Consider the following 27,952-nt stretch of genomic DNA (forward strand, 5'->3'; position numbering starts at 1 on the left):
CACTGGCACAGCTATAGGGTCCAGATCTCAGCCTAGCTGGTAAGCTAACCTCCAGTACCCTCTCTGTCCAACCAGTGCTTCATGTCCCTGCCCAGGTAGCTGACACACACCCACACTTTGAGATAAGTACTTATACAACTTCAAAGACACTCCTGGGAAAGGCTGACACAGATTCTCCAGCTGTGCCCCTTTACCCAGACTATACGGTAATAATTCCTGCCACCACCAGCAATTTATCAGCTACCCAAAGGCCCTTGAAAGGGTGTCCAATTATTACTGTGCATTATTATTATCCAATTTGTAATGTGACAATTCAGTCTAAGGCTTATTAGAGTGGCCTATTATAGTAACCTCTATAAATATGCAATGTACTCTAGAGCCTAACTCTACACAAACCAGCCACAGGTAAAGGTTTTAAAAATATTTAATAATAAATAATTAAAACACAAGAGAATACTACTACACCACAGAGATATCTAAGAGTTCAGAGATCACACAAACTTAAGACAATACAGTAAGACAGGTCTGATGTCAAAGGAAAACACTTAATCTAGCTTTCTAATCTTTAGCTATTCTTAAAAACACAGTGCTATAATCCTACTTACAGGCATATAGTGCATAAGCAGTGCTGGGTTGATGGTCCAAGACAAAAATGCTTTCAGTCTCTCACTGAACAATAGTTTTTAAAACACTAACAGACAGCTCTGCTAAGGCCCTCCCAAATTACATCATTTGGACACTTAGGTTTTCCCAGTATTCACATTACATCATCTTGACACTTAGTCTGGAGTTCTCAGGCAAACAAACTGCATTATTTAGCAAGCTAACACCTGCTCGGGGAACTATAACAATAAAAGACATTTCACATGTATACTCTAACAATTATTCCTTAAGTTAAGAATAGAAAGAATGTGTTCAGCCAGACGTTTCGGCACCACTTTTTTAGATAATTGTAACTTCAAAAAACACTAGAAATGCTTGGCTTGATTTTCCTTACAGCAGATGGCAATGTTGCAACAATCGTGAAGTTCACATTTTACAGTGTTTTCTTTCATTTAAAAACACAAGCCTGTATTTTACATTTATTTATACGAATGATAGACTTATGTATCAAATTCTATTTGACTAGGCTGGCAGCCTTCGCCCATCTTTCCGCAATCTTCAAAACCTACATCAGCTATATTACAAGCTGAGTTAAGTACAAACTTGCAGTGTTAAAGACAATACTGCATTTTATTTTTCTGTTTGTTTCATTGAATATTGTGTTGAAGATAGTCCTGCATTTTATTTTTCTGTTTCACTAAATATTGTGGCCTCTCTGCAGTTAGTGGGGGTTAATGCTCTCACTTCATTGATATTTGGTGTTGAACACTTAGCCTAGAGGGTTTCTCTCTGTTTATAAGTGTTAGTCACTTATCTGTGAATTTATTTATGCTGAATATCTGAGCTGTTTGGCTGGCTGCTGTATACCTACATCAATCGTATTACAAGCCGTGTTAAGTACAAACTTGCAGTGTTAAAGACAGCACTGCATTTTATTTTTTGCTTATTTGTTTCACTGAATACTGTTGTTTCTGTCTCTCTGCAGTTAGTGGGGGTTATTCTTTTCAATTCATTGTTATTCGGTGTTGAACTCTTAGCCTAGAGGGTTTCTCTGTGCTTAAAAGTGTTAGTCACATAACTGTGAATTTATTTCTGCTGAATATCTGAGCTGTTTGGCTGGCTGCTATACACCTATATCAAGTGTATTACAAGCTGAGTTAAGTACAAACTTGCAGTGTTAAAGATGGTTCTGCATTTTATTTTTCTGTTTGTTTCATTGAATACTGTGTTAAAGATAGTACTGCATTTTATTTTTCTATTTGTTTGTTTCACTGAATATTGAGGTCTCTCTGTCTCTCTGCAATTAGTGGGAGTTATTTACTGATATTCGGTGTTGAACTCTTAGCCTAGAGGGTTTCTCTGTGCTTATAAGTGTTAGTCACTTATCTGTGAATTTACTTCTGTTGATTATCTGAACTGTTTGGCTGGCTGCTATATACCTACATCAACTGTATTACAAGCCGAGTGAATATTGTGGTCTCTCTGCAGTCAGTGGGGGTTGCTGTTTTCACTTCATTGATATTCGGTGCTGAACTCTTAGCCTAGAGGGTTTCTCTGTCCTTATAAGTGTTAGTCACTTATCTGTGAATTTTGAATATCTGAGCTGTCTGGCTGGCTGCTATATACCTACATCAACTGTATTACAAGTTGAATTAAGTACAAACTTGCAGTGTTAAAGATAGTACTGCATTTTATTTTTCTGTTTATCTGTTTCTCTGAATATTGTGGTCTCTCTGCAGTTATTTATATGAACACTCCTCCTGGATCCATCTCATTTGCTCACTCAACCGAGTACAGTGAGATCATATTTTGATTTCAGACAATCCTACCAGTCCCATCTGTTCAGCTCTATTCCAGTCCAGTGTCATTAGCTCATTCTACCTAATATAAAAAGAACATTTGAGAAGGCCAACCAACTTAGGTCCTTAACCTTGAATTATCTTCTGTTTCACCTTTCTCCCTTTCCACTTTACTTAAAAAACAATAATTGTATTTATTTAAACTGCATTTGCTTTAATATTGCTACACACTCAAGTGCTAGCTTGCACTGCACTTGAATTGTTTTTAGTGCTGTTTTAGCTGCTTTTCCTTAAAAAAAAGGTTCTTTCCTGTAACTAGTCTAGGGCAGATACAGATTTTCTGTTTCTAGGACGGTTTGTAAGCTTCTGAATCCCCCAAGCCTTTCTGTATTGAGGGAAGCCTTCTGGCTTATCAGTAGGCGTGGTAAGTACTAGGTAGCCTATCTACCACAAGAGGAGTGGTTTCTGGCCCAGAAATTGTAGTTTATTGGTTATTTGGGCAGTTTTGTTTTCCATATCTTTCAACTTTCTGGTCTAAAAGCCAGCATTTAAGCTTTTCCCACCTTTCCTGTAACTAAGTCTAGTCCAGATACAGATTTGCTGTATCCAGGACTGTATGTAAGCTTCTGAGCCTTCCAAGCCTTTCTGCGTTGGAGGGAAGCCTTCTAGCTTATCAGTGGGAGTATTAAGCACTAGGTAGTACTAGGTAGCCTATCTACCTCAAGAGCAGTGGTTTCTGGCCCAGGATTTGTAGTTTACTGGCTCTTCGGGCAGTTTTTCCATTTCTTTCAACTTTCTGGCTTAAAAGCCTGTGTTTGCGCTTGTTTCCCGCCTTTCCTGTAACTAGTCTAGTCCAGAAACAGATTTGCTGTATCCAGGACTGCTTGTAAGCTTCTGAGAGGTGCCAAAGACTGCTCTTTAATTTTCCCCTTAGATCTGCTAGTTTTCTCCTCTCCTGCACTTTTACTAGCCTATTAGTCTAGCACTTTACCATACCAGACTTCTTGTAGCAATGACTGTAGCACACAAGTGCTACCAGCACTAAACGTTCTACAAGGAAACAGCTCCAGTACTTATTATTAATGCCCCCCCCCCAGGCATGTGTAAAAGTCAGTTCCCTGTGCTTTGTCCTAGTAACCTGGTGAACCTGGGCAGGATATTCTGAGGCAATGTAGCAACTGTCTCATGTACACCGACAACCCCCTCCTCTTACCTTCCAACCCTCAGACTTGAGAGATGCACTTATATATCCAAATTGGAAGCCACGCACTCTCCAGCCAAAACCAGAACAGCTGGCCAAGAGGAAGTGGTCAACACTTGCACCACACTACATGGAACAGATAGCCCTCCAAAACACACACCAGCACTGCCTTCACATAAAAACACAAACCACATGCCCACCTTCATGAAGGTTCTCAATAAAAATCTACCCAAACAGCAGAGACCTCCAAGGCAGAAACACACTCGACCACCACAACACAACACACTGGGTGACTTCAACTACCCCTACATTAGCTGGGAAAATTACTCATGTACCAATACACTTGCCCAGTGTTTCCTGGAATTCATTAATTCCAAAGCCCTGAACTAGCTCATTCTTACCCCCACTAGTGGTAGCAACATCCTTGACCTGGTCATTATTAACATGGGCGAACATTGTTCTACACCAATAGTCAACTCCTCCCTGGTTAGATCTCACCACAAACTAATCACCTTGGAAATCCACATCCCTCCTACCCCTACACAAAGGTAACCACTATGAAAAACTTCTCCAAAGCTAACTTTGGGCTCCTAAAAACAGAGATGGCTAATTTCACGGCACCCATGCAAATGGAGAATAGTTGCATGACCGCCGAATCATACACCAATGCACTGTACGAACACGCACACAAACGGCTGGATCTCACTATACCCCATAGAACCAAGACACTCTCCTCCAAAAAAATGAAGCCAATCTGGTGGTCCCCTACCATAAACAAACTTTACAACAGAAAGAGGAAACTGATATGGAATAAGGTGAAGTCCCAAGACTGGAAAAACTCCCTTATCAGCCTCAAAAAAAAGTTGAGATCCCTCATCAAATCCTCTAAAGCTAGCTATGAAAACAGAATTGCAGCAGATAGTAAAGATAACCACAAGGTCTTCTATAGTTATGTAAAGAATTTCCAACAATACCCAGATTTGCTCTGAGCTACTGCACAATGGTACCTCCTATTCCGACCCAACAGATATTGCCGATATACTGGCTGACAGATTCAATGCCTACTTTACCCCCCCCCCAAATACCAGTAGATTGCCAGGCACCCAGTACTACTGCTGCACAGGTTAAAACAGTGCTATCCAAGGCCAAGAATACAGTTTCTATGGGACCTGACAATATCCCTGGATGTGCTGAACTGGCACGTCACATGTGTGCCCTGTTCAATCACAGCCTCACCTCAGGCTTTGTCATTACCGAACGGCGCACTGCTATAGTCATCCCTCTCCACAAAGGAGAAGCGACTACAGACCCTGGAAACTATCACCCCATTAGCTGGACAAGTCTGATATGTAAGGTTATGAGATGCATCATCATGGACCTGATAAACAAGGATATAGGGAATCTCCCAACTCTGGATCCCACACAGTTTGGTTTTATGAAGAGTAGATCATGCCTGCTCAACTTGGTCGAGTTCTTTGAGTCAGTTACCAGAGCTGTGGATGAAGTCAAGGTGGTTCATACAGCCTACCTTGAACTGGCCAAGGCATTTGATACCATTCTCCACTCAGGAATCATAGAAAAACTCACTAAGCTAGGCATCAACCCCTATATCACTAGGTGGGTTGCAAACTGGCTCACAGAACCCACAACGTGAAAGTAGCTGACTCCAAGTCAGACTGCCGACCAGTCACAAGTGGAGTCCCACAGGGATTGGTCCTCGGTCCTATCCTGTTTGGTATCTACTTCTCAGAAGTCCAGGCCAACATGAAGGGACTCTGGCTGACAAAGTTCGCAGATGATTGCAAGTTGGAAGCCATTATTAATTCCCCAAGTGATGTTGACATCCTACAGAAAGGCCTCACTGACACCAACGACTAGTGTCAGAACCATGGCATTAAGCTCAATGCAAAAAAATGTGTCATCATCCCCATTGGGAAAAAAAATGGTTCCCATGAATTACCACATAGTAATAGTCCACTGAACACAGAAGGCGTTATAAGAGATCTAGGAACACAGGTTGACAGCAACCTCTCTTTTGACCACCACATTGCCACTGTGGTCAGAAAGTCCTTCTATGTGGCACATCTCATTACTAAGGGTTTTGCATCCAGGAAGAAAGAGGTCATTGGTCCCTCTCTCTGCTCTTCCCTCAGTTGGCCAGTCATCGAGTACAAAACCCCATTTGGCATGTACTTCACTAGACACCTGCAACAACTGGAGAGGCTGCAAAAGTACCTCACAAAGAGGATCCTAGGCCTTAAACACTTGTCATATATGGACAGACTCCAAAAACTCATCCTCATTATCACAATCAACAGAACGTGCTGGAGGGACAGGTTCATTACCCAGAGACTGCCTATGCTATGGAATAGACTTCCCATACATGTCAAACAGAGCACCTCACTGGCCCTCTTCAAAAGAAATCTTGATGAGTGGATGGGAGATAGAAAATTCACCCATGGATCACTCCAGTAGCTCTACTTGACAGAGGCACTGGGAACTAAGATTGGGTGGCACGATGCCAGGGTAATCCTATGGGCTAGGCTTGTAAAGGCTCCAGGGCCATTTGCCTAGTACACACCTATGAACCTATTAGCAGATTGTTGGTTATTCTGGCAATACATACCACATCTTCAGTATCTCTGCCATTGCTCACAAAATTTTAGAAGGTGACGTGATTCCTAAATGTAATGCAAAAATCTATACTGCTCTAAAGAAGTACTAAAGGTACACAGCTTTAAGACATTTTTATCTAACCTAATCTGCCAGAATAAAATCTTTCATTAGCAGTGAATGTATAAAACAGCTTATCAGGCAAACTAGCGATTACTGTTTTAATGTTTCAGGCGAGTAAAGCTCACTGTATACTGTTTTTTAATGTTTCACCAGAGTAAAGCTCCCTGTATATCCATTTAAGTCTTGAAGATATAAATAAAGTCTGGAAGATATAAATTCATGGGTCTATGTTTGGCGATCGAATGGAACGTTCATCGTACATAGGCCATAAAAGGTTCCTTCCCTTGAAAGGCCAAATTATCTTAAATAAGTTCAATGAACTATCATAGCTGGCCAACATAAAATGAAGGGAACTAGTATGTGTGTACCGGCGACGTAAGGATAAGGAAACCTGCCCTTTCTCCACTGTAGTGCAATCTTGGAGTTGGTATATATAATTAGGGTGTGTGGGGGGGGGGCTGCGCCCCCCACATAAGGAGGGTCTGATGTTCACAGAATCTTCGTCTTTTGTCTAATGGGAGGCTGCTTCCTCTTTAAAATGTTTGAGAATGATATATGCAAATTGTTCTTTGAAGGAAAGAACTCATATAATTTAAGAGAAGACAAAACAGAAGCACTGTTTGATCTATATGCCAAGGAAGATATTATTAAAAAACAGGCAGATAAAGGGGGAAAAGTGGTGACAATGGACACTAAATATAATGAGTTAATATATGACTTATTATTAGATGTAAAAATGCTTAGAAAAATAAGTAAAATGGATGTAAAGAATATTTTATATAGAGTAAAATCTTTTTTGTATGAACTTTTGCTCGAGCTGTCTATTACTCATTTGCTCTATATTTATATGTATCATCCTGTTTGTCCCGTAATACATGGGTTGCCAAAAATTAATAAACATTTGATTTGTCCACCTATGAGACCAATTGTCTCTGGTAGTCAGTGGGCCACTATGGCTATTTCAAAATATTTAGACAATCAATTACATGATCTACTGGTTTACAGTAATAGTTTTATTAGAGATACCAATGATGTTTTGAAAGCCTTAAATATGTTGTTGGATGGTAAAGTGTTTAGTGATCTGTTTTTGGCGAACACGGATATAAAATCTTTATTTACAGTCATAACTAATGATCTAGGAATTCAATTTATTAGAGTGTTTTTGTGCTCATAGTAACTTCTCATCTAATAAGACAAACTATTTGTGCTATGCGAGATGTGATATTGAGCAACAATGCTTTTTGTTCAATAATTTTTTTTCACCAATTATCAGGGATTGTCATTGTTTCAGCAAGATAGGAGGAAATGTGCATTCATAAAGATATCTTATCTGCGACTGAATATCAAGATAGTAAAGTTAGTTATCTTTTATAAACTTTTTGTGGAAGATATTTTCTTTCTTTGGACGGGAGACATTGAAAGTCTTAAATTTTTTTTGTAAGTTTAGGTAGGACTACTAACTTTCTTAAATTTGAACTTAATTTTTCTAATGAAAATATTACTTTTCTAGATATAAATATTTCACACACTCATAATAGTTTTCATACAACAATTCATAGGAAAAATGTTCAACTAGATATGTGTATGCTAAGAGCATGCACCCTAGGTGTGTGTGTGTGTGTGTGTGTGTGTGTGTGTATATATATATATATATATATATATATATATATATATATATATATATATGTATATATAAAATGTCATAAAAAGTGAGTTCCTTCAGGCAAGTAGATTAAATACCTCAGATTATGGTTTTACTAAAGAATCAAAATATATGGCTGTCGACTTTCAGGCCATAGACATTAATTCAAATTTAATTAATGATAATATGCAGTTTGTAAGCTCAGAATGTGAAGATAAGGGTAAACCATACCTATTTGGAATTATTTAATAGGTGGCAGAGATAGAAGTAGGAATAGTAGAAATTGGTTTATTGCGTATGTTACTAAATTTAATAAGCACACACCTCAAATTACAGACATAATTGAAAGAAACTGGACCATCTTGAGTTCTGATAATGAGCCTATGAAAGTAGTAGGTGATAGACCTTATTTTATATACAAAAGGGAAAGATATCTGGAACAATATCTTTGTTATAAAGATAAAAACATAGTGCAGGATAAAATGACTAATAATAGGAAACATCTACAGTCCCATGTCTTCACTGTACATTCTGTAAAGATATTATTGTAGAAAGACAACTTTTACATCTATTTACTTACCAGCAGTTTATTTTTTTAACACCTATGCTACTTGTACTATTGAGAATGTGGTCTATGTAGTGAACTGTATGAGGTGTACTTGCTTTTATATAGGTAAGACCAAACAACAGCTTAAAGATACAATCGCATGTCATTAATCAGAAAGCTGTAGGACAATAGATACAAATGCATTATGTAAGCATATTAGGCAATCTGATGAAGGGCATTCATTGAAATTTAGGGTTTTACAACATATTTACCCTGATAGAAGAGGGGGTGATAGTACTAATAGGACAGAGATTGCGGAGTATAAATGGATAAATAATTTTAGGGGTGATACAGCGCCAGGTTTAAATGCAATGAACAGAAACATTCTTTTGTTTAGTGTTCATGTCTGGGGAATGAATATATACATATATCTATCTATCTATCTATCTATATATATATATATATATATATATATATATATATATATAAAACTAAAAAACTTCAAGACTAAACTAGGAGAGTATGCAAATAAACTCACAGGCAAAGCAGTTTCTTTACCGCTTTCATCCTTTATTCGTTGTATAGGACTTTTTCAGAGAAACAATGCATACAAATGAAAACCAGTAATGGCGTCTGTTTAAATAGTTAGAAACTCGCGGTACAATACAGGAGAATGTTTAGAACTAATCAGTAATTACTAAAATCCTGTAACAGCCTATAGATTCAAAAATGTAAGTGTAGACCAATAACAACAGAGTAATGAATAATCTCTATTGGGGAACATTGTTCGTGGAAGCAATAATGAAGTGAGACTAGTTACAAATAAATAAATAAATAAATAAATAAATAAATAGAACGAAACACTATTAGAAAAAATAAATAAAAAGGTAGCAAGAAGTCAACAAATAAATGTATAACTAAAATAATTAATGTGTTCTAGTATGCTGAGCAAGACAGGGTTGGGTAAACAAATAAACAAATATATATATATATATATATATATATACACATATTTTTTTTTATTTTATTTATTTTACATTCGTTAACCGGGATAGTCCAACTAGATATTGGTCCATTTTCAGCAGAGGCCTGGGAAAAAAAGTTCCAGAACTACATACAAAAAGAATAACTTTGACAATTATATATTTTGTACAAGAACTCATTCATACATATTCCAGACATGCCAGAATATATCATAAAAACTTATAATTATAATCTTTTATGCGAGAATCCATTCATTTAGTAGTACACAGTTGTGTAAGTTGCCATACAGTTCAGTAGTACATTCCAATATAATAAATCTTCTGAAACAGCTGAAGTATCAGAGTTATGGTAATGATGCATAGTAAATTGAGAAGAGGTTAGTCAGGGTTTGTACAGGGGCATAGCCAATGTATTTTTAGGTTTTTTTAAGAGATGTTTTAAATTGAGTTAAAGAGGGGACTGTAGTGAGTTCACCAGGAAGTAAGTTCAATGTTTTGCCAACAGAGTTGGTAAATAGTGAGTCACCAGCTAAGTTGCTGGATTTAACAGTTTGAACTAGCATTCTATTTCTGGAGCGGAGTGTTTTTAATTTACTATATGGGCTGATAATATTTTTATGTATGTATGTGATTTCTGGTTGGTAGAGAACTTTGCGTGCAACTATTAACTGATTATACTGAATTTGGGAGAGTAGTTCTAGTCAGCCTAGTGTTTCCAGGCTAAGACAATTGTGTTGTCTATACAGTGAACCTGCGACAAATCTGGCAATATTATTATAGCAGCTAGTGAGTTTATTTAGGTCAGATTTACTTAGATTTGTGAGAATAGGAGAAGCATACAGTAGGGTTGATAGTAAATGTTTTCGAGCAATCACAGTCCTAGCAGACGGGGTAAGGAATTGTTTAATCTTATATAAAGAACCAAGTTTCTTACTTACTGCCTTAACAGTTTGATTGATTTGAGCATCAAACTTAAGATTGTCGATTATTATACCGAATAGCTTAGCAGTAGGTTCTGGCGAAATTATGGTGCCATTGTTGGATTTTATGGTAAGTAGTAGGAAAGGAACCTTTCAAGTGGGGGATGAAGAGTAACAGCTTTGTTTTTTTTGGATTTAATAGGAGATGCCGGTCAGTCAGCCAGTTTTCTACCTTGTTAAAGCTGCTTTGGGATAAATTCTGTAAATCTGTCGGAGAGATAGCAGAACAGATTAGGGTAGAGTCATCCGCGTACTGAATACAAGTTGCTTTTGGAATGACTGTATTCAAATCATTAATGAAGATGGAGAATAGGAGCGGGCCTAATATGGACCCCTGAGGGACTCCAAGGGTGACTGGTAATAGGGAGGATAGGTTTTTCTTCCATAATTCAGCTTGTTGTCTGCCACTTAGATAGGACTGTACTTAAGACCAGCTGATGGTTTTCAATATCAAACACCTTGGATAGATCTAGGAAAAGGGCAGAGGAGAGCTTGTTGTTGTTACGGTTTTGATTTATTGTATGAGAGAATGAAAGGAGGGCTGAGGTTGTACTATGGTATGGTCTGAAACTGTGCTGGGAGGGGGCTAGAAGACTGTTCAGATTGAGATAGGGTAAGAGTTGTTTATGGATACATTTTTTCATAATATATATATAGGGGTCCGCTTCGGTAGATCGAACTTTTAAAAGTTCAAACCTCATATGGCCGAGACCATATGACTGAACTATTAAAGGTTCAAACAGACTGAATGGAGATCTTGGTACAGTGCGGAAGGGGAAGATTTCCCTTTTCCACAATGTAGTGCGATCTTGGAGTTGGTATATTTAAGTAGCAGGGGTTGGGGGTGGGGCGGAGCTCTCCACATGGGGGTGAAGGGAGGCTTACCCCCCTGCTACGCACATTTAGTTTTTTTTTTTTTTTTTTTACTTCAGTGTTCAAACTTTTAAATGTTCGATGTTATGGTCTCCGCCATATGGGCTTTGAACATTTAAAAGTTCAATCTACTGAAGTAGATCTATATATATATATATATACATATATATATATATATATATATATATATATATATATATATGTATGTATATATATATATATATATATATATATATATATATATATACACACACACACACATATACTCACACACACACATATATGTATATATATTATATATATATACATATACACACACACACCCCCAATTTTTAGTGTTAACACTTTCTATTGACAATATTTTTATGAAGTTTTATGGCTGTATTTATGTATTGATTGTATGTGCGTGTGTTAATTTTTTATATTTACTTTTTGTATGAATCTATTGGTTTGCTGCTGCTATCATTTTAAATGCTATTTTAATTAACTAATGAGAAGATGTCACACTGTGTTAACAGGCTGGCTAAGTTGTGTACATGTACATATTAAACACTATAATAGGGCTAAGTCTTTGTTTTGCATTGAAAGAGAGGCCATGATGTTTGAAAGCTTTGTGTGCATTTTTAAATATTAAAACATTTTCTCTGATATGTTTTGGACTGCTGGCTTTTTTCTTTTTTATTTGTTTTCCACGTTTTAACTTTTAGTCCATTTGGCTGCCTTACTGGTTTTTCTTGGGCTATCCAGATATTTACTCCAGGATTGAGTGGTATGGTCTCTAAGAAAGGAGGGGAGCACTGGTAAGGTGTAAACAGGCGTGAGACTCAGTAGCCTTGGAGTACTGATTAAATTATACTCAATGAATCAATATAGAAATTAGGGTTGGAGGCTTGACCCCCACATTGGGGTGTACAGGGGACTTGACCCATGCAAAAAAAAACTGTTTATTAGTATTTTGGAATATTTTGAGTCACCAGTTACAAGTCTAGATTTTTTGTGACAATTAATCTCATGTTCTTTAACTAAAATTTGATGAAATCATGGCAAATTCAAACTTTTACCTAAACTTGATATATATATAGACTTAATTACAGCAAAAATAAAAAAAAAACACTCAACATGGCATGGACTGCTAACAAAACAAATTCCTTTTAAAGTAGACACACCATGCCACATATGTACTCAGGAAAGTACATACATGGGAAAAACAAATGCTTAAGAAAGAGTAAGATATTCTTATTCTTCAAGACATTTTACTGAAATGTATAAATGACAAAGTCACATGATACCCATCCCTTGCAATTTTCAGACTCAAATATTACTAAAATAAATGACACATCACTAGACTGCTGTCTAACAAAAATATATACTCACACATTACTAAGTGCTGGAATCATAATTAAACTACTGTCTAACAATTTATCTTCTTCATACTTAGATATTTAATCACAATTTTTAGTTTCTTTTCAATCCAATGTTTAAAATCCTAAAGTGGTCAGAATTTAAGAAATCTCTCTGCAACAACTGACGTTATAACTACTCAAGTATAAACATTTTCTGATTATAGAAAGTGTTATGGATACAGCTAAATGTCTCTAATGACAGCAATTATTCTAACCCTTGCACTGTAAGCAGATTTTTTTTTCCATTTTCCTTTTATGTTTGACAATCACTACTACACTGCAGTACCACTATTCATAGACACATCTCTGTTCCTCAGTGGAAACCTCTCACTTCCCCAAAATGTGCTTCCACTGAATCAAAATACACCTCAAGCACCTTGAGCCAGATCCTGCATAGGCAGAAAAACAATCTTTTCCTCTTGTTTGGGTCCATCAGTACATTCTGCTGGAGAAGAATGGGATATCAGACAACCGGGGATGTAAAAGTCAATAGCTGTTTTTAAAAGTATATAAAAACAAGGCCAAGCCACGCTGCAATGAAATGAATGGTTTGCTTAACAGGGATCAGAGTATGCACAAGAAACAGGCACAGTAGTACTGACCAGAGTAGTAGACATCTGAGCATTCCATAAAAGCCCTTGCTCCTACTGCTATGGGAAGAGGTGCATGCATCACAAGCAGTAATCAGGGTTTAAAGACCACTGCTGGAGGCTGAACTGAGCGAGAGACATCCAGCTATAAAAATACATATACAGAGTTTAGTAGCTAGTTATAAAATTATCTGGAATACACAATGAAGGGCATAAAGCCTAGAGAATGTGCAAAGAAACTATTATATTATAAAACAGAATTTTTAAGAGGCAAAGTTTTTAAGTTTATTACCTATTCTCTTAGGTTCGGCAAAGTCTTCCTCTGGCTCTACATATGGCTTCAGTTCATCATTCTCGTACCCAATATTGATCCACTTGTCTTTCATGATTTGCTACAAGAAAAAAGGCAGACTCAAAAACACTACACCAAATCAAGTGCATCAAAAGATGTAATCTCACAATTGTTACTAAGTTATCAATGCAGTTAAAGCAACAGCTTTAAGTTTCTTCATAACTGTGGGACATACCTCTCAACTGTACAGATTTTTGCAGAATGTCCACATTCTTTCCTCATATTTTTGGTCCATTTATCATACAATTGTGGTTTTCTAGCAAATTAATAGCAAGTCATTAAGGACTGAAGTTAGAAAATAATGACAAACATTTGAGATTCAGACTTCATACCATTATTTATGCTAATGCAAAACCTGTTACTCTATCAAGTTTCTAAATTTGTAAGATCAATATTTTAAAAACTGTCCCTGTTTTGGGGCCTTTGTCCCCCTTTTATTTATGGCTTTGTCCAGATTTCTTGCTGTAAGAGATTGAGAGGTATGCTGTGGGATAACACCAGAGTGCCCTGGACAAATTTTCCCGTTAGTATGAATACCACCGCCTCTCTACTTCAAAAAGAGGCCATTGGCCTTGTCAAACTAATCCAGTTAAAGTGTAAATATAAACAAAATAAAAATTTTCAGGAAACATGGATATACAAAAATATACCAAAAAAAGACTTGTGGTCTACTGAGTCTGCTTATTTGTTGCTGCTACTCACAAAGCAGCTGCCCATCCTTCATCTCTGTCTCATCTTTTCTATCTGTCAGGGCTACCCGGAACTGGTCTGTTAACTTACACTATGGCATTGACTCCGGAAATTTGTTTAAAAGCCCCAGCATCCTCCTGTGAAATATTTAATTTAGCGCGGTCTTGCCTTCTGGCTACCACTTCTGTTCCTTTCACCATTTTGTCTAACTGCCCATCTTTTTTTTTATAAGAAGTACACGTTTGCCTACTTAAGTCTCTCGAAATAGCATGGATCCTTTGTTATCTTGACAATTTTGATAACTGAAGAGTTACAAATTTTCTGCCATCCTTATTTGTTTTCTTCTCTATCACCACCAGAACTGGAGGCTGTACCCTAATGTGGCATTTCTAATGTACTGTGGAATAGAAATGTGCCCTAAACATTTCTGAAATCTACTCCCCGTGCTATACACCACAGCTACCTGGCCTTATGCTGCAAACATCCCTGTGCTACACACCACAGCTACCTGGTCTTATGCTGCAAACATCCCTGCGCTGCATTACCACAGTTACCTGGCCTTATGCTGCAAACATCCCTGTGCTACACCACAGCTACCTGCCCTTATGCTACAAACATCCCTGTGCTGCACACCACAGCTACTGGGCCTTATGCTGCAAACATCCCTGCGCTGCATACCACAGTTACCTGGCCTTATGCTGCAAACATCCCTGTGCTACACCACAGCTACCTGCCCTTATGCTACAAACATCCCTGTGCTGCACACCACAGCTACCGGGCCTTATGCTGCAAACATCCTTGTGCTGCACACAACAGCTACCTGGCCTTATGCTGCAAACATCCCTATGCTGCACATAACAGCTACCTGGCTTTTGTTACTGACCTTGATTCAGTCCAAGAGTAATTAAAACCTGAACACCCTTTTCATTATTGGTGCTTCCTAAACCCTTCCTTTCATTAATGAATGCCTTTCATTGGATATGCCCAAAAAGTGCATATGCATAATGCTGCACTTTGTTCTAAATTAAAATTCTCAGCTGCCACCACACTGGGTGCCTACAGGTAGGTATCTGTGGCTATGACTGAGTTCCATATTAGCTGGATTCAACAAACAGCTCAGGTGGGAGGTTGGCATAATGGTTAAGATGTTTACCTTACAGACACAAGGTGCAGGGTTTGAGTCTCACATGGGGTTACTGGCTAGGCTTAAAATGTCCATCAACAGCAGTTAGCCTAGTACTAAACTATGAACATATATGCTGGAAAAGCTGACTGGGGAGGGCCACAGGAAAGAGGCTTAACCTGACATATCTGGCCTGGAGGAAAGATACCCTGGCATAACAGCTTCTTCAGCTGAAAGTGCTGGGATAGTAGCACCTTTGGGATTTGGAGACCACAAGCTTGCCTAGGAGTTAGAGGTAAGGATGTGTGGAAGCACAGAGATGCAAAAGCTTACAGAAGCAGGCATTGTACCAAATCTTCTGGCCAAAAGGGGTAGTGTTAGAAGTACTAAATAATCTACTAACACTTGCTGAATGCCGCCAACAATCCTGAATTCTTAAAAATAAAATAAAATGAAAGCACCGGACCACCAAGGTCAGACAAAACACTTGGTACTTTATTTGTAGTACCAAATAACTATGCGCTTTCGCCAGAACAACCACCTGGCTTCATCAGAGACATCTGGTTAATAAACACCCATCTTCTTAAATATTCCATTACAAAACTCCTCAAACCAATCAGAAAACAAATCCTTGAATTACATCACATAACAGTTAAAAAAAATCACTGACAAATTAAGACATAAAAAATGTACATCTAAAAACAATTAATTGTTCAATCACCAACTATAAAATTTCATATTGATAGTACATTTCCATATAGGGTAGAAAACTAAATAAAAGCAGCCCGTAGGGAGAGAAACCATCTTAAATCACATTAGCCCTATGTTTTAAAACAGGCATTAAGGAGGTACTTTCATTTAATTCCGGCAACTTTAAAGCATTAAGCCTCAGTTGCCGTCTAAGTTCTCTCATCTTTACCTCTGTCTTGACATCACCCCCTCTTTCCCTGTTTGGCACTTTATCAACTACAAAAAACAAATTGTTTTTAAATTTATACATTTATTGCTATGTAAGTAGAGTGCATTATGTTCGTCCCTGTTCTTAATGCTCCTAATGTGTTCAGAAATTCTGTCACGCAGCCTGCGAATGGTCTTTCCTACATAGAATGCATCGCAGGCTGTAGAAGTGGCAACATAAACTAACATAGTACTATTGCAATTATTTTTCCCAGGACATGCTATGGAAAACTTATAGTCCTTGATAAGTACATAAGGGCCATAATTTATATAGCGGCAATGTCTACAGCGACCACATTTTGACATCGTAGATGTTTTAAACTTATTTCCCTCTACATTTGCCTCTAACAAGTTCTTGATATTCTTACCACTATTGTAAATAATTTTGGGCTTGCTACCCACAATAGCTTTCGTCTCCTGATTTAAACAAAAGTCCCAACCAAAGTTCAGGGATGAAATAAAAAGGGGAGCTAACAAAGCTATATTTCAACACTAGTGCATCCCCATAGCTTTTTTTGTCCCCTTCCCTCAAGTTGGTAATATTTCCATTAGTTAAAATCTGGCAAAATACAGTCTCCCTTCCTCCTATAATTTCTTTTCTGATCTTTAACAATGATTTTAAGGGGTAGCCCCTATCAAGGAACATACATTTAAATTTAAACATTCCTTGTTTAAAAACTATATCATCGCTTATCATACAAGATAACCTCACCATTTGTTCTTTAATGATGCCCTTTCTTTGATGGAATGGGTGGCAACTATTAAAGTGCAGCAATGAATTAGAAAAAGTATCTTTCCTAAAAACATTGCTGCACAGACCCTGGGATGATTTGACCAAACTAATATCCAAAAAATGAATTTCATCTTTGTGGTAATTGTGTGTAAATCTAATAAACACAGTTGTACCATTTAGATAGTCAATAAACTCACCTATTTTGGTATCATCACCTTTCCATAAGATGAGTATATCATCCAGGAAGCGGTTGCAAAGCAGGATGTTCTCCATGTATTTAGATGGAAAGACAAAAGAATTTTCCCAAGCCAATAGTACAAGATATGCAAATACTGGGGCACACCTGGCTCCCATCGCAACACCCTTTCTTTGTTGAAAGATTTCTCCCTCAAAACTTAGGAAGTTGTTCTTTGGGACAATCTCCATGAATTCACATAAGTTTATTTTTGTTTTGTCTATCCTCTTAATTCCTAATAAACTATCTCGAAACATGTTTAAGCCCTGCTTGTGAAGTATAACAGTGAATAAATTAATAATGTCCACTGTTAAATACAAAACTTGTGTCATTTTTAACCACTCAGAGATGTTCTAAACAATGCCACGAATCTTTGACAATATGTTCAGCTTCCTCAACTGCTGCCTTCGACCTTTTGTCCACAAAGAAGGCCAGGGGTTCAATTGGTCGAAATGGAGGACAAAGTACATCTTTGTGGACCTTAGGAATGCCAAAAATTACAGGTAAATGAGGAAATTTTACTGACAAAAAATAAAATTCATCTTCATCAATTACCCCTTGGTACAATCCATCCCAAAGGTGCAAGTCAATATTCAAGTAGGCCCTATTCAACTCACTTCTGGAAGCCCTATAATACGTCTCATCATCATTCAAGATGTCATTCATCCTACAGCTTTAGTCCATACTAGTCATAATTACAACCCCTCCCCCTCTTATCAGGTTTCATGAACCTATAACTTCTACTGTTCATAAAATCCATCAATATTTGTCTTTCTTCAGGGGTGAGGTTGTCAGGCAAATGTCTACTTTGTCCTATAATTTTCCTATATTCTCTCTCAACACATCTCTCTAGGGCCATAATCACTTGGTGTGATGGGGGAATAAAAGTACTTTTCCTCTTTATTTGTGATTGTCTACTCTCAAAAACAGTACTTTGACCATTCAAAGAAAAATACATTCTTAAATTTAATTGTCTCATATATAACTTTAAATTGATAAGCATGTCAGAAATGTCTGGTCGGAAACCTGTTACAAAAGTTGTATCCTTACTCAATAAGTCAAAATGTATATCACTGATGTTCAAATCCGTGTAACTGAAAATAGTAAAATCTTTCTTTCTAACAGTATTACACTCCATATAGCCATTGACACTGTTAAAACCAAAATCATCAGCAAACATTTCTTGTAGTTCCAAAATTTTATTGGAACCTACTTGGTTTTCTCTGTCATATTGAACCATGTTATTCAACCCAATACTCGTTGGAAAAATGTCAGGCTATTAAAACTGTTAGTTAATTCCACCACCCCCCCGCCACCCTCTTCCACATGTACTGTATTGAGCATTTTGCTGAAAAGTCCAGCCCCCTTGATTCTTCTTGTTCAGAAGTCTCTCTGACTGCCTCAGTTCTGGGGGTTGGTCCAAAAAATCTTCATCCCCTACAACATTATTATAACCACAGTCATGTTCGTTGTCACCTTGTTCTAAATTCACATTCCTACAGTTGTCAATGAATTTCGGCTTAGCACCAATCGGGTACGCACAGTTCCCCTTATAATCTTTGATATCTCTAGCCAACTTCTTTTGTTTAACCCCTATATTCTTTTTAACAAAACTTTACACATCCTTAAGGACTTTAGTATAACTGTCCTTGTACTGAGCAAACAACAAGCCATCCGTTATACTATTATTGAGTTGTGTAATCTCATCCTGTAATTTTGACAATTTAACCTGGTTATTCCATATTATTATGCCCATAATCTCCATACCCGTTTTGTTGAATAAGGCAATGAGTTCCTGGTAGGCAGGCGAATCCGATTCGATACCCATGGGATGTTTCCATACCCTTAGCCCCTTAGGTACTTGCTTGAGGGCTATGGATTTAGTTAGAAATAAATTGTCCAGTTGCAGAGCTCTGTATTTGGTGCAAATTTTCTCAAAGTTGAGAGAGAATATAGGAAAATTATAGGACAAAATAGACATTTGCCTGACAACCTCACCTCTGAACAAAGAAAAATATTGATGGATTTTTATGAACAATAGAAGCTATATGTTCATGAAACCCGATAAGGGGGGAGGGGTTGTAATTATGACTAGTATGGATTACAGCTGTAGGATGAATGACATCTTGAATGATGATGAGAGGTATTATAGGGCTTCCAGAAGTGAGTTGAATAGGGCCTACTTGAATATTGACTTGCATTATCAGGAAGCATTGTACCAAGGGTAATTGATGAAGATGAATTAGATTTTCTGGCAGTAAAATATCCTCATTTACCTGTCATTTATGGGATTCCTAAGGTCCACAAAGATGTGCTTTGTCCTCCACTTCGACCAATTGTGGTGGCAGGTGGTTCAAAGACTGAACCCCTGGCCTTCTTTGTGGACAAACGGTCGAAGGCAGCAGTTGAGGAAGCTGAACATATTGTCAAAGATTTGTGGCATTTTTTAGAACATCTCAGAATGGTTAAAAATGACACAAGTTTTGTATTTTTAACAGTGGACATTATTAATTTATACACAGTTATACTTCACGAGCAAGGCTTAAACATGTTTCGAGATAGTTGACTAGGAAGTAAGAGGATAGACAAAAAAATAAAATTATTATGTGAATTCTTGGAGATTGTCCTAAAGAACAACTTCCTAATTTTTGAGAGAGAAATCTTTCAACAAAGAAAGGGTGTTGCGATGGGAGCTAGGTGCGCCCCAGTATTTGCAAATCTTGTACTACTGGCTTGGGAAAATTCTTTTGTCTTTCCATCTAAATACATGGAGAACATCATGCTTTACAACCGCTTCCTGGATGATATACTCATCTTATGGAAAGGTGATGACACCAAAATAGGTGAGTTTGTTGACTACCTAAATGGTACAACTGTGTTTTTTAGATTTACACACAATTACCACAAAGATGAAATTCATTTTTTGGATATTAGTTTGGTCAAATCATCCCAAGGTCTGTGCAGCAATGTTTTTAGGAAAGATACTTTTTCTGATTCATTGCTGCACTTTAATAGTTGCCACCCGTTCCATCAAAGAAAGGGCATCATTAAAGGACAAATGGTGAGGTTATCTCATCTGGTAAGCGATGATATAGTTTTTAAACAAGAAATGTTTAAAATGATAGGTATGTTCCTTGATAGGGGCTACCCCTTAAAATCATTGTTAAAGATCAGAAAAGAAATTATAGGAGGAAGGGAGACTGTATTTTGCCCGATTTTAACTAATGGAAATATTACCAACTTGAGGGGAGGGGACAAAAAAAGCTATGGGGATGCACTAGTGTTGAAATATAGCTCGTTAGCTCCCCTTTTTATTTCATCCCTGAACTTTGGTTGGGACTTTTGTTTAAATCAGGAGACGAAAGCTATTGTGGGTAGCAAGCCCAAAATTATTTACAATAGTGGTAAGAATATCAAGAACTTGTTAGAGGCAAATGTAGAGGGAAATAAGTTTAAAACATCTACGATGTCAAAATGTGGTCGCTGTAGACATTGCCGCTATATAAATTATGGCCCTTATGTACTTATCAAGGACTATAAGTTTTCCATAGCATGTCCTGGGAAAAATAATTGCAATAGTACTATGTTAGTTTATGTTGCCACTTCTACAGCCTGCGATGCATTCTATGTAGGAAAGACCATTCGCAGGCTGCGTGACAGATTTCTGAACACATTAGGAGCATTAAGAACAGGGACGAACATAATGTACTCTACTTACATAGCAATAAATGTATAAATTTAAAAACATTTTTTTTATTTGTAGTTGCCAAACAGGAAAAGAGGGGGTGATGTCAAGACAGAGGTAGAGATGAGAGAACTTAGATGGCAACTGAGGCTTAATGCTTTAAATTTGCCAGGATTAAATGAAAGTAGCCCCTTAATGCCTGTTTTAAAACATAGGGCTGATGTGATTTAAGATAGTTTCTCTCCCTACAGGCTGCTTTTATTTAGTTTTCTACCCTATATGGAAATGTACTATCAATATGAAATTTTATAGTTGGTGATTGAACAATTAATTGTTTTTAGATGTACATTTTTATGTCTTAATTTGTCAGTGATTTTTTTAACTGTTATGTGATGTAATTCAAGGATTTGTTTTCTGATTGGTTTGAGGGATTTTGTAATGGAAAATTTAAGAAGATGGGTGTTTATTAACCAGATGACTCTGATGAAGCCAGGTTGTTGTTCTGGCGAAAGGGCTTAGTTATTTGGTACTACAAATAAAGTAGCAAGTGTTTTGTCTGACCTTGGTGGTCCGGTGCTTTCATTTTATTTTATTTTCCTAGTCTAGTGTTCCTTGTGGACCAGTTTGTGTTTTAATCCTGAACTCTTACTACTTTCTTGCACAGACCTATTAATCCAGGGTGTTGAGAAAGAAAGGCCTAACAGGGGACTAGGGCTTTATTGTCACGACTGGGTAGCAGGAAAAAAAACAGCTGTCACCAACAGCTACCATCCTGCAAAAAAGTTTTATTTTATTTAGGGCACTATGCTCCTGTGTTATACTTGCTTTCATGTATACTTTCACTGTAAGTTTCAGTCATAGGATCTGCAGTCATTCTTCAGTCACATAAGGAACCATGCTGAGTATAGTATATGTACAGTCTAATACCATACATAAAACTCGATACATATTAAACAGTAATTGTTCCGACACGGAACATGCTTACAGGTGTTTCTTCTTAACAGTTTCCAGCTGTCACCCTTGGTATCCAGTCAGACAGGCAGTCAGTTTCTTTTCCACTTCTTACTACTTTTAGCCTTACCTTTAATTTCCAACCATCCTCTTGAGAAATACAGCGTCAAAAAAGTCCTGCTAAAGACCGACTACATAACACTCAGACTTTCTACCCTGTTAAGATCAGCTGTAAACCATAGAAATGGATAACATGGTTAGGCAAGGGACTTTCGGTATGGCATTGCAGCACTAGTCATCTAATTTTAGTCCTCTGAGCTGGGAAACTTATTAAGTTGGAAAAAAAGCTGATAAACCATCAAAAAATATCAATAAGGCTGAACCAGCAGTTATGTCCAACAAGTCAAATCCCAAGAAAAAAATCACCGATAACAGGATTATAGCTCCCAAGTGGAAAAGATAGCTTCAGCAACACACTACATCATTGCAAAAACCAAATGGAAATGGCAGCAACAGAAGACAGAGTCTTTGTTTAAAAAAAAAAAAGCAATCGGATGCATATTGAAGTATTAAAAATAAGTAATACATTATAAGATTATATAACATTGAAAAACCAAAGAATGTCAGATATGAAAGAAGTTACTTCTAAGAACATGGATGAGATGTTCTATCTGCAGACAGCACGCCAGTAGAGGAAAGTAAGGAGGGATGTGTAACAACACAAGCTGAATTATTTATTAATTGCATTTGTTTACCAGGAAAGTCCACTGGGCCTAAAAGAGCCCATTTTCAGTGGAGGCCCAGGGAGAAGAGCTCCGACAATAACATAGATGCAGAAAAAAAATGAAACATTAATTGGTACAGAAGCAGAAACAGTGTTACACATAGTGGTTACAGTACTATATACAGAATATATACATAAAAGCAGGAATTTAGTTGGTTGCCAGATTAATTCAGAGTGGTAAAAATGGAGATAAACTAATCAGCATTATTGTACCAGTGTCAACAAGTGATGAAAGAAAAATAAATAATAAATACGGAGAAAGTATCATCAGTCACTAGTAATAAAAAGCACAGGAATTTAGTTATAATATAAGGAGAAGGAAGAGGTTAGGTTATAGAGCAAGTACATAGCCAGGAAGAGTTGAGATGATTTTTCAGTATTTGTTTGAAGGTGGTGGTGCTGCCCATGTTTCTTATAGAAGGAGGAAGCGAGTTCCATAGTTTGACGATGGTGAAGGAGTACAGCAGTTGACCACACGGTAAGGTAGGCTTTTCTACTTTCAGAAGTAGATGATTTTCAGATCTCAGTTGCCTGCTAGGTTGGTATTTGGCAAGTAAAGTTGAGATGGGCCTGTAGATTATTTTGTGTGCTGTAGTTAGCTGGGTGAATGAGAGATGGTGAGGGAGTTCCAACCAGCCTAATTGTTTCAGTGAGTTACAGTGGTGGGATGAGAATTTGGCCTTGGTGGCAAATTTGGCTATTCTGTTGTAACATGTATCAAGTTTGGATTTTGTAGAATTTTGGATTTTAGTGAGGAGAGGGGCACCATAAAGGAGAGAGGGTAATAAAAATGTAGTTGCAAGGGTTTGTCTAGTAGACAGACTAAGAAAGTGTTGGTGCTGTTTATGTGTAGGTCAAAAGTTTAGGTTTTCATCTATAATAATGCCTAGTAATTTAGTGTGTGGGACAACTTCTACAGTGGTATTGTCTTGGGCTTGTATACTGAAGAGTTGTTTTATCTAGGGGAGTGGTTTTCCTAGGGGTAAAAATTACTAGTTTAGTTTTTTTTTTTTTTTGGATTTAGGGCAAGACAATTGTTAAGCATTCAAGATTCAGTAGAGATGAGGGCATTCTGGGTGATCTGCTGGAGTTCAGAGCTGAAATTTGCAGTGCATGTTATTGTAGAGTCATCAACATACTGGATTACTGAGCATTACTGGAATTTGCAGTGCATGTTATTGTAGAGTCATCAACATACTGGATTACTGAGCATTGTGGGAGAGTAGTGTAAAAGTTGTTAATAAAAATGCTAAATAAGACAAGACCAACTATGGAGCCTTGGGGTACCCCTGTGAAAGTACTGAGGAAGGGACAGTAAGACTGTTGCCATTTGGTAGATTGCTGCCTATTGGAGAGATATCTATTGAACCATTGTAGGGTAGATGTGGAAATGTGGAGGGTAGATAGTTTAGAGAGGAGGAAATGGTATTGAAAGCTTTGGAGAGGTCGAGGAAAAGAGAAGCGATTATTTTACCAGAATCCCATGCCCGGTTAACTGTATCAAGGAGAGGAGAGGAGGGCTGTAGTGGTGCTGTGCCCTGGTCTGAAACCATCCTGAGTGGGTGACAATCTGACTTTCAAGCTGGTAGTTGAGGAGTTGGGCATGGATGCATTTTTCCAGTATTTTAGAGAGGGGTGAGAGAACAGCTATGGGTCAAAAGTTTGTGGTGTCTGCGCTGGTGCTGCCTTTGTGTAAGGGGAGAATGAATGCTTTTTTCCAGATGTCTGGGACAAGAGACTCTTTAATTGATCTGTTAATGAGTATGCTGATGGGATAAGCTATAGAGTTTGCAGCTAGCTGCAGGAAGTGTGGGGGTAGATTGTCAGGGGCTAGAGTACAGGGTTTAAGCTTAAGTAAAAGTTTTTTTATTGTGGCAATGAGTATGGGGGAGAATTTTAGGTTAGAGTTGTGTGTAGGATTGTTTTCTGGGATGGTTTGGTCATTAGCTGTCTTGGTGGTGGTGGTATTAACCATAGGAAAGGTGGTGGTTAGGTTAGCTATGGTGTCAATGATGTAGGAATTGAAGAGGGTGGCAAGTTCGGTACAGGTTTTGTGTGGGTCAGGGGATGGGTTGCTTTTAGAACCTGGATGTAATAGATGGCTGATGGAGGACCAGAATTTTTGGGGATTATTTTTATGTTGGCTTTGTAGGTGGAAGCAGTGGGCATTTTTATGATTGGTTATTAGACTTTTTGCCTGGTTACGGAGTTGTTAGTTGTTGGGTCTTTGTTTTTTTGCCATGATTTCCAGATTTTATCCCTTGTAGACATGCCTTCCTTGGTGGATTTTGAGAGCCAGTGTAAATTGTTATGTTTTATTCATTTTTGGCGGGTGGGTGCTTGCCTATTTAGGATGTCTAGGAATACTGAGTTAAAGAACTCAACAGCCTCGTTAAGTGGCAGGGATATGAGGGGGTTCCCAATTTACTTTAGCTAAGGTTTCATTAAATATGGATGGTTGGAACTTAGTCAATTTCAGTTGATTTGTATTAGTGTTGCCCTCGGGTTGGGGTGGTTTTGGATAGGATATATGCTGGGTGGTGGTTGCTAATGGTATTAGGTAGTATGCCTGGAGTGATGATATTGTTAGGGTGGGACACTAATATCCAGTCTATTGCAGAGCCCCAAATGTTATGATGTCTTCAATTAGTTGGGAGAAGTTGTAAAGGTTTATGTTTTTTGAGGGATTGTTGTGGGCAATGTCTAGCCAATCAATGTTTACATCACCAGAGAGCATGGTTTCATTATCTAGATTTTGTGAACTCCAGGCAGGTATGTTTTCTAATACTGGTATATTGTTTCCTGGCAGAATATACAGAGCAATTATGCAAATGTTTTTATGGTTGTTCGGCTGATCGGCTCTCAAGCATGAGTAGCCTGGGGGAAGAAACTCAGTGTCTTTTACATATGATTTTCAACCAGGTTTCAGTAGCTGCTATAATATCAGGGTTGCTTTGTGAAATCCATGCCTGGAGTTCAGGTATCTTGTTTCTAAGGCATTGGAGATTTATGGTTGACAGCAAGAAAGATTTGCTAAGATTGCTAGGGCTGGGGAGGGTTGGACCTGGGTTGGGATATACATCACCACACTGGGATATAATGCTTTGCCAAATTATGTGAGCTATACTTATTTTTTTCTTGAAAATGGTATAGTTGCTTCTGGTGGTGGGATAATGGGGGTGTCTGTGGAGAGGTAGAATTTTTACTTTGGATAGTACAGAGGTATTAACTGTGAATAAGCTACTGTGGATGTTTGAGTAACTTGATAAATGTGGGTTATGTGTGGTAGTTGTACAGGTGGATGTAGGATGTATGTTGGGTGTGAAGACTGGTAGAGATGGATTAAGGCTGCCAGCCTAGCCAGATAGAATTTGATACATAATTCTGGCATTTGTAAATATAAATGTAAAATACAGGCTTGTTTCTTAAATGAAAGAAAACATTGTAAAATGTGAACTTCAAGATTGCAGCAACATTGCCATCTGCTGTAAAGAAAACTAAACAAGCATTTTTTTATTGGTCCTTTAAAATTAAAATTACTTTATGTCTGTTCCTTTGAAATTAGAATTTGGAGTTGATTAGTCTGGAGTAAGCATCCTGCCTATTGTTTTAAGGCTGGCTGTTGTTTTAACTTAAGGAATAACTACTAGAGTGAAAATGTGAAATGTCTTTTATTGTTGTAGTTTCCTGAGCAGGTGTTAGATTGTTAAATAATGTAGCCTGTTGCCCTGGGAACTCCAGACTAAGTGTCAAAATGATGTAATGTGTATACTGGGAAAACCTAAATGTCAAAATGATGTAATCTGGGAGGGCCCAGCAGAAATGTGTCAGTGATTTTAAAAACTATTGGCTTGGAGAGAGACTGTAAGCATTTTTGTTTGTCTAACTCAGCACTGCCTTGCTCTATGTAACTAAGTTATCTTAGAAGTAAGTTTTCTTGTATAAATAACTATGACTATAAAGATTAGACTACATGTTTTTCTGTTATTTCAGAACTGTACTACAGAATTATTTTAAGTTTCTGTGTGATCTCTGAACTCTTGAATAGCACAGTTGTGTAGTAGTATTGTCTTGTGTTTTAATTATTTATTATTAAATATTTTAAAACCTTTTACTTGTGGCTGGTTTGTGTAGAGATAAGGTAAGCTCTAGAGTACATTGCATATTTATAGAGTTTACTGTACAAAGCCACTTTAATAAGCCTCAGACTGTTTAGTCAAACTTATCAATTGGCTAATAATATTGCACAGTAATAATTGGAAACCCTTTTAAGGGAATATGGGTAGCTGATAATTATAACCTGGTGGTGGCAGTAATTACTACCGTATAGTCTGGGTAAAGGGGCACAGCTGGAGAATCTGTGTCAGCCTTTCCCAGGAGTGTCTGTGAAGTTGTATAAATACTCATCTCTAAGTGTGTGTGTGTCAGCTACTTGGGCAGGGACACAAAGCACTGGTTGGACAGAGAGGGTACTGGAGGTTAGCTTGCCAGCTAAGCTGAGATCTGGACCTCGAGCTGTGCCAGTGCGGAGTCTTATTTGGGACCTGGAAAGCAGGGGAGCAACCAGCCACAGACTGACTGTGATCTCTGTGTGCACTTAAGGGAAATTGCACTTTACTGTGTGTATTTGTTATCCTTTCTCCTATATGAGGCGTCCTCTCTGGTGTTAGTGGTGAGGATTGAGGCTCCTTGATTGCTGGGCCAGGGCACGGGCATCACATTGGGTATCCGGAAGTTTGTGATTATTATTAGGACAGAGAACATACGTGAGAGAAGTGAGAGCATAGAAAAAGCAGAGAGGGACATAATGGTGGTTGAATGTAGTGTGATACACTATATGGCCCTATTTAGAATGGGTGGGGAGGCAGATTAGTTAAGAGGTAAGGTATGACTGTAAGAAATAATTAAAGATGTTATAGGATAGATGGAAGACAGGTGTGGTAGGGGTAAGGTTAGGTATAAGGATGATGTTGTGGGGGAAGGGCAGGGATGGGGGCAGGCAGGGGAGCGGAGTGAGTGTAGTGAATTAGAGCAGCAGCTTGTTGTCCTTCAGGTCTGATCCCTCAGGAACAATCTGAACTTTAC

The 27,952-nt window shown here is 37.8% G+C and overlaps 1 protein-coding gene across 1 annotated transcript in view; it reads right to left on the reverse strand.

Moving 5' to 3' along the window:
- Positions 1-27,952, reverse strand: part of MARK4 (microtubule affinity regulating kinase 4) — a 3,074,992-nt gene that overhangs the window by 1,327,362 nt on the left and 1,719,678 nt on the right. Inside the window, exon 10 of the mRNA XM_044080464.1 lies at positions 13,650-13,749. Within this exon, the coding sequence (XP_043936399.1) occupies positions 13,650-13,749 (100 nt within the window). The remainder of the gene's footprint in view (positions 1-13,649; positions 13,750-27,952) is intronic.

The sequence above is a fragment of the Protopterus annectens genome, chromosome 1.part0 (assembly GCF_019279795.1).
Source record: "Protopterus annectens isolate FY-2018-M chromosome 1.part0, PAN1.0, whole genome shotgun sequence".
NCBI classification, from domain to species: Eukaryota; Metazoa; Chordata; order Ceratodontiformes; family Protopteridae; genus Protopterus; species Protopterus annectens.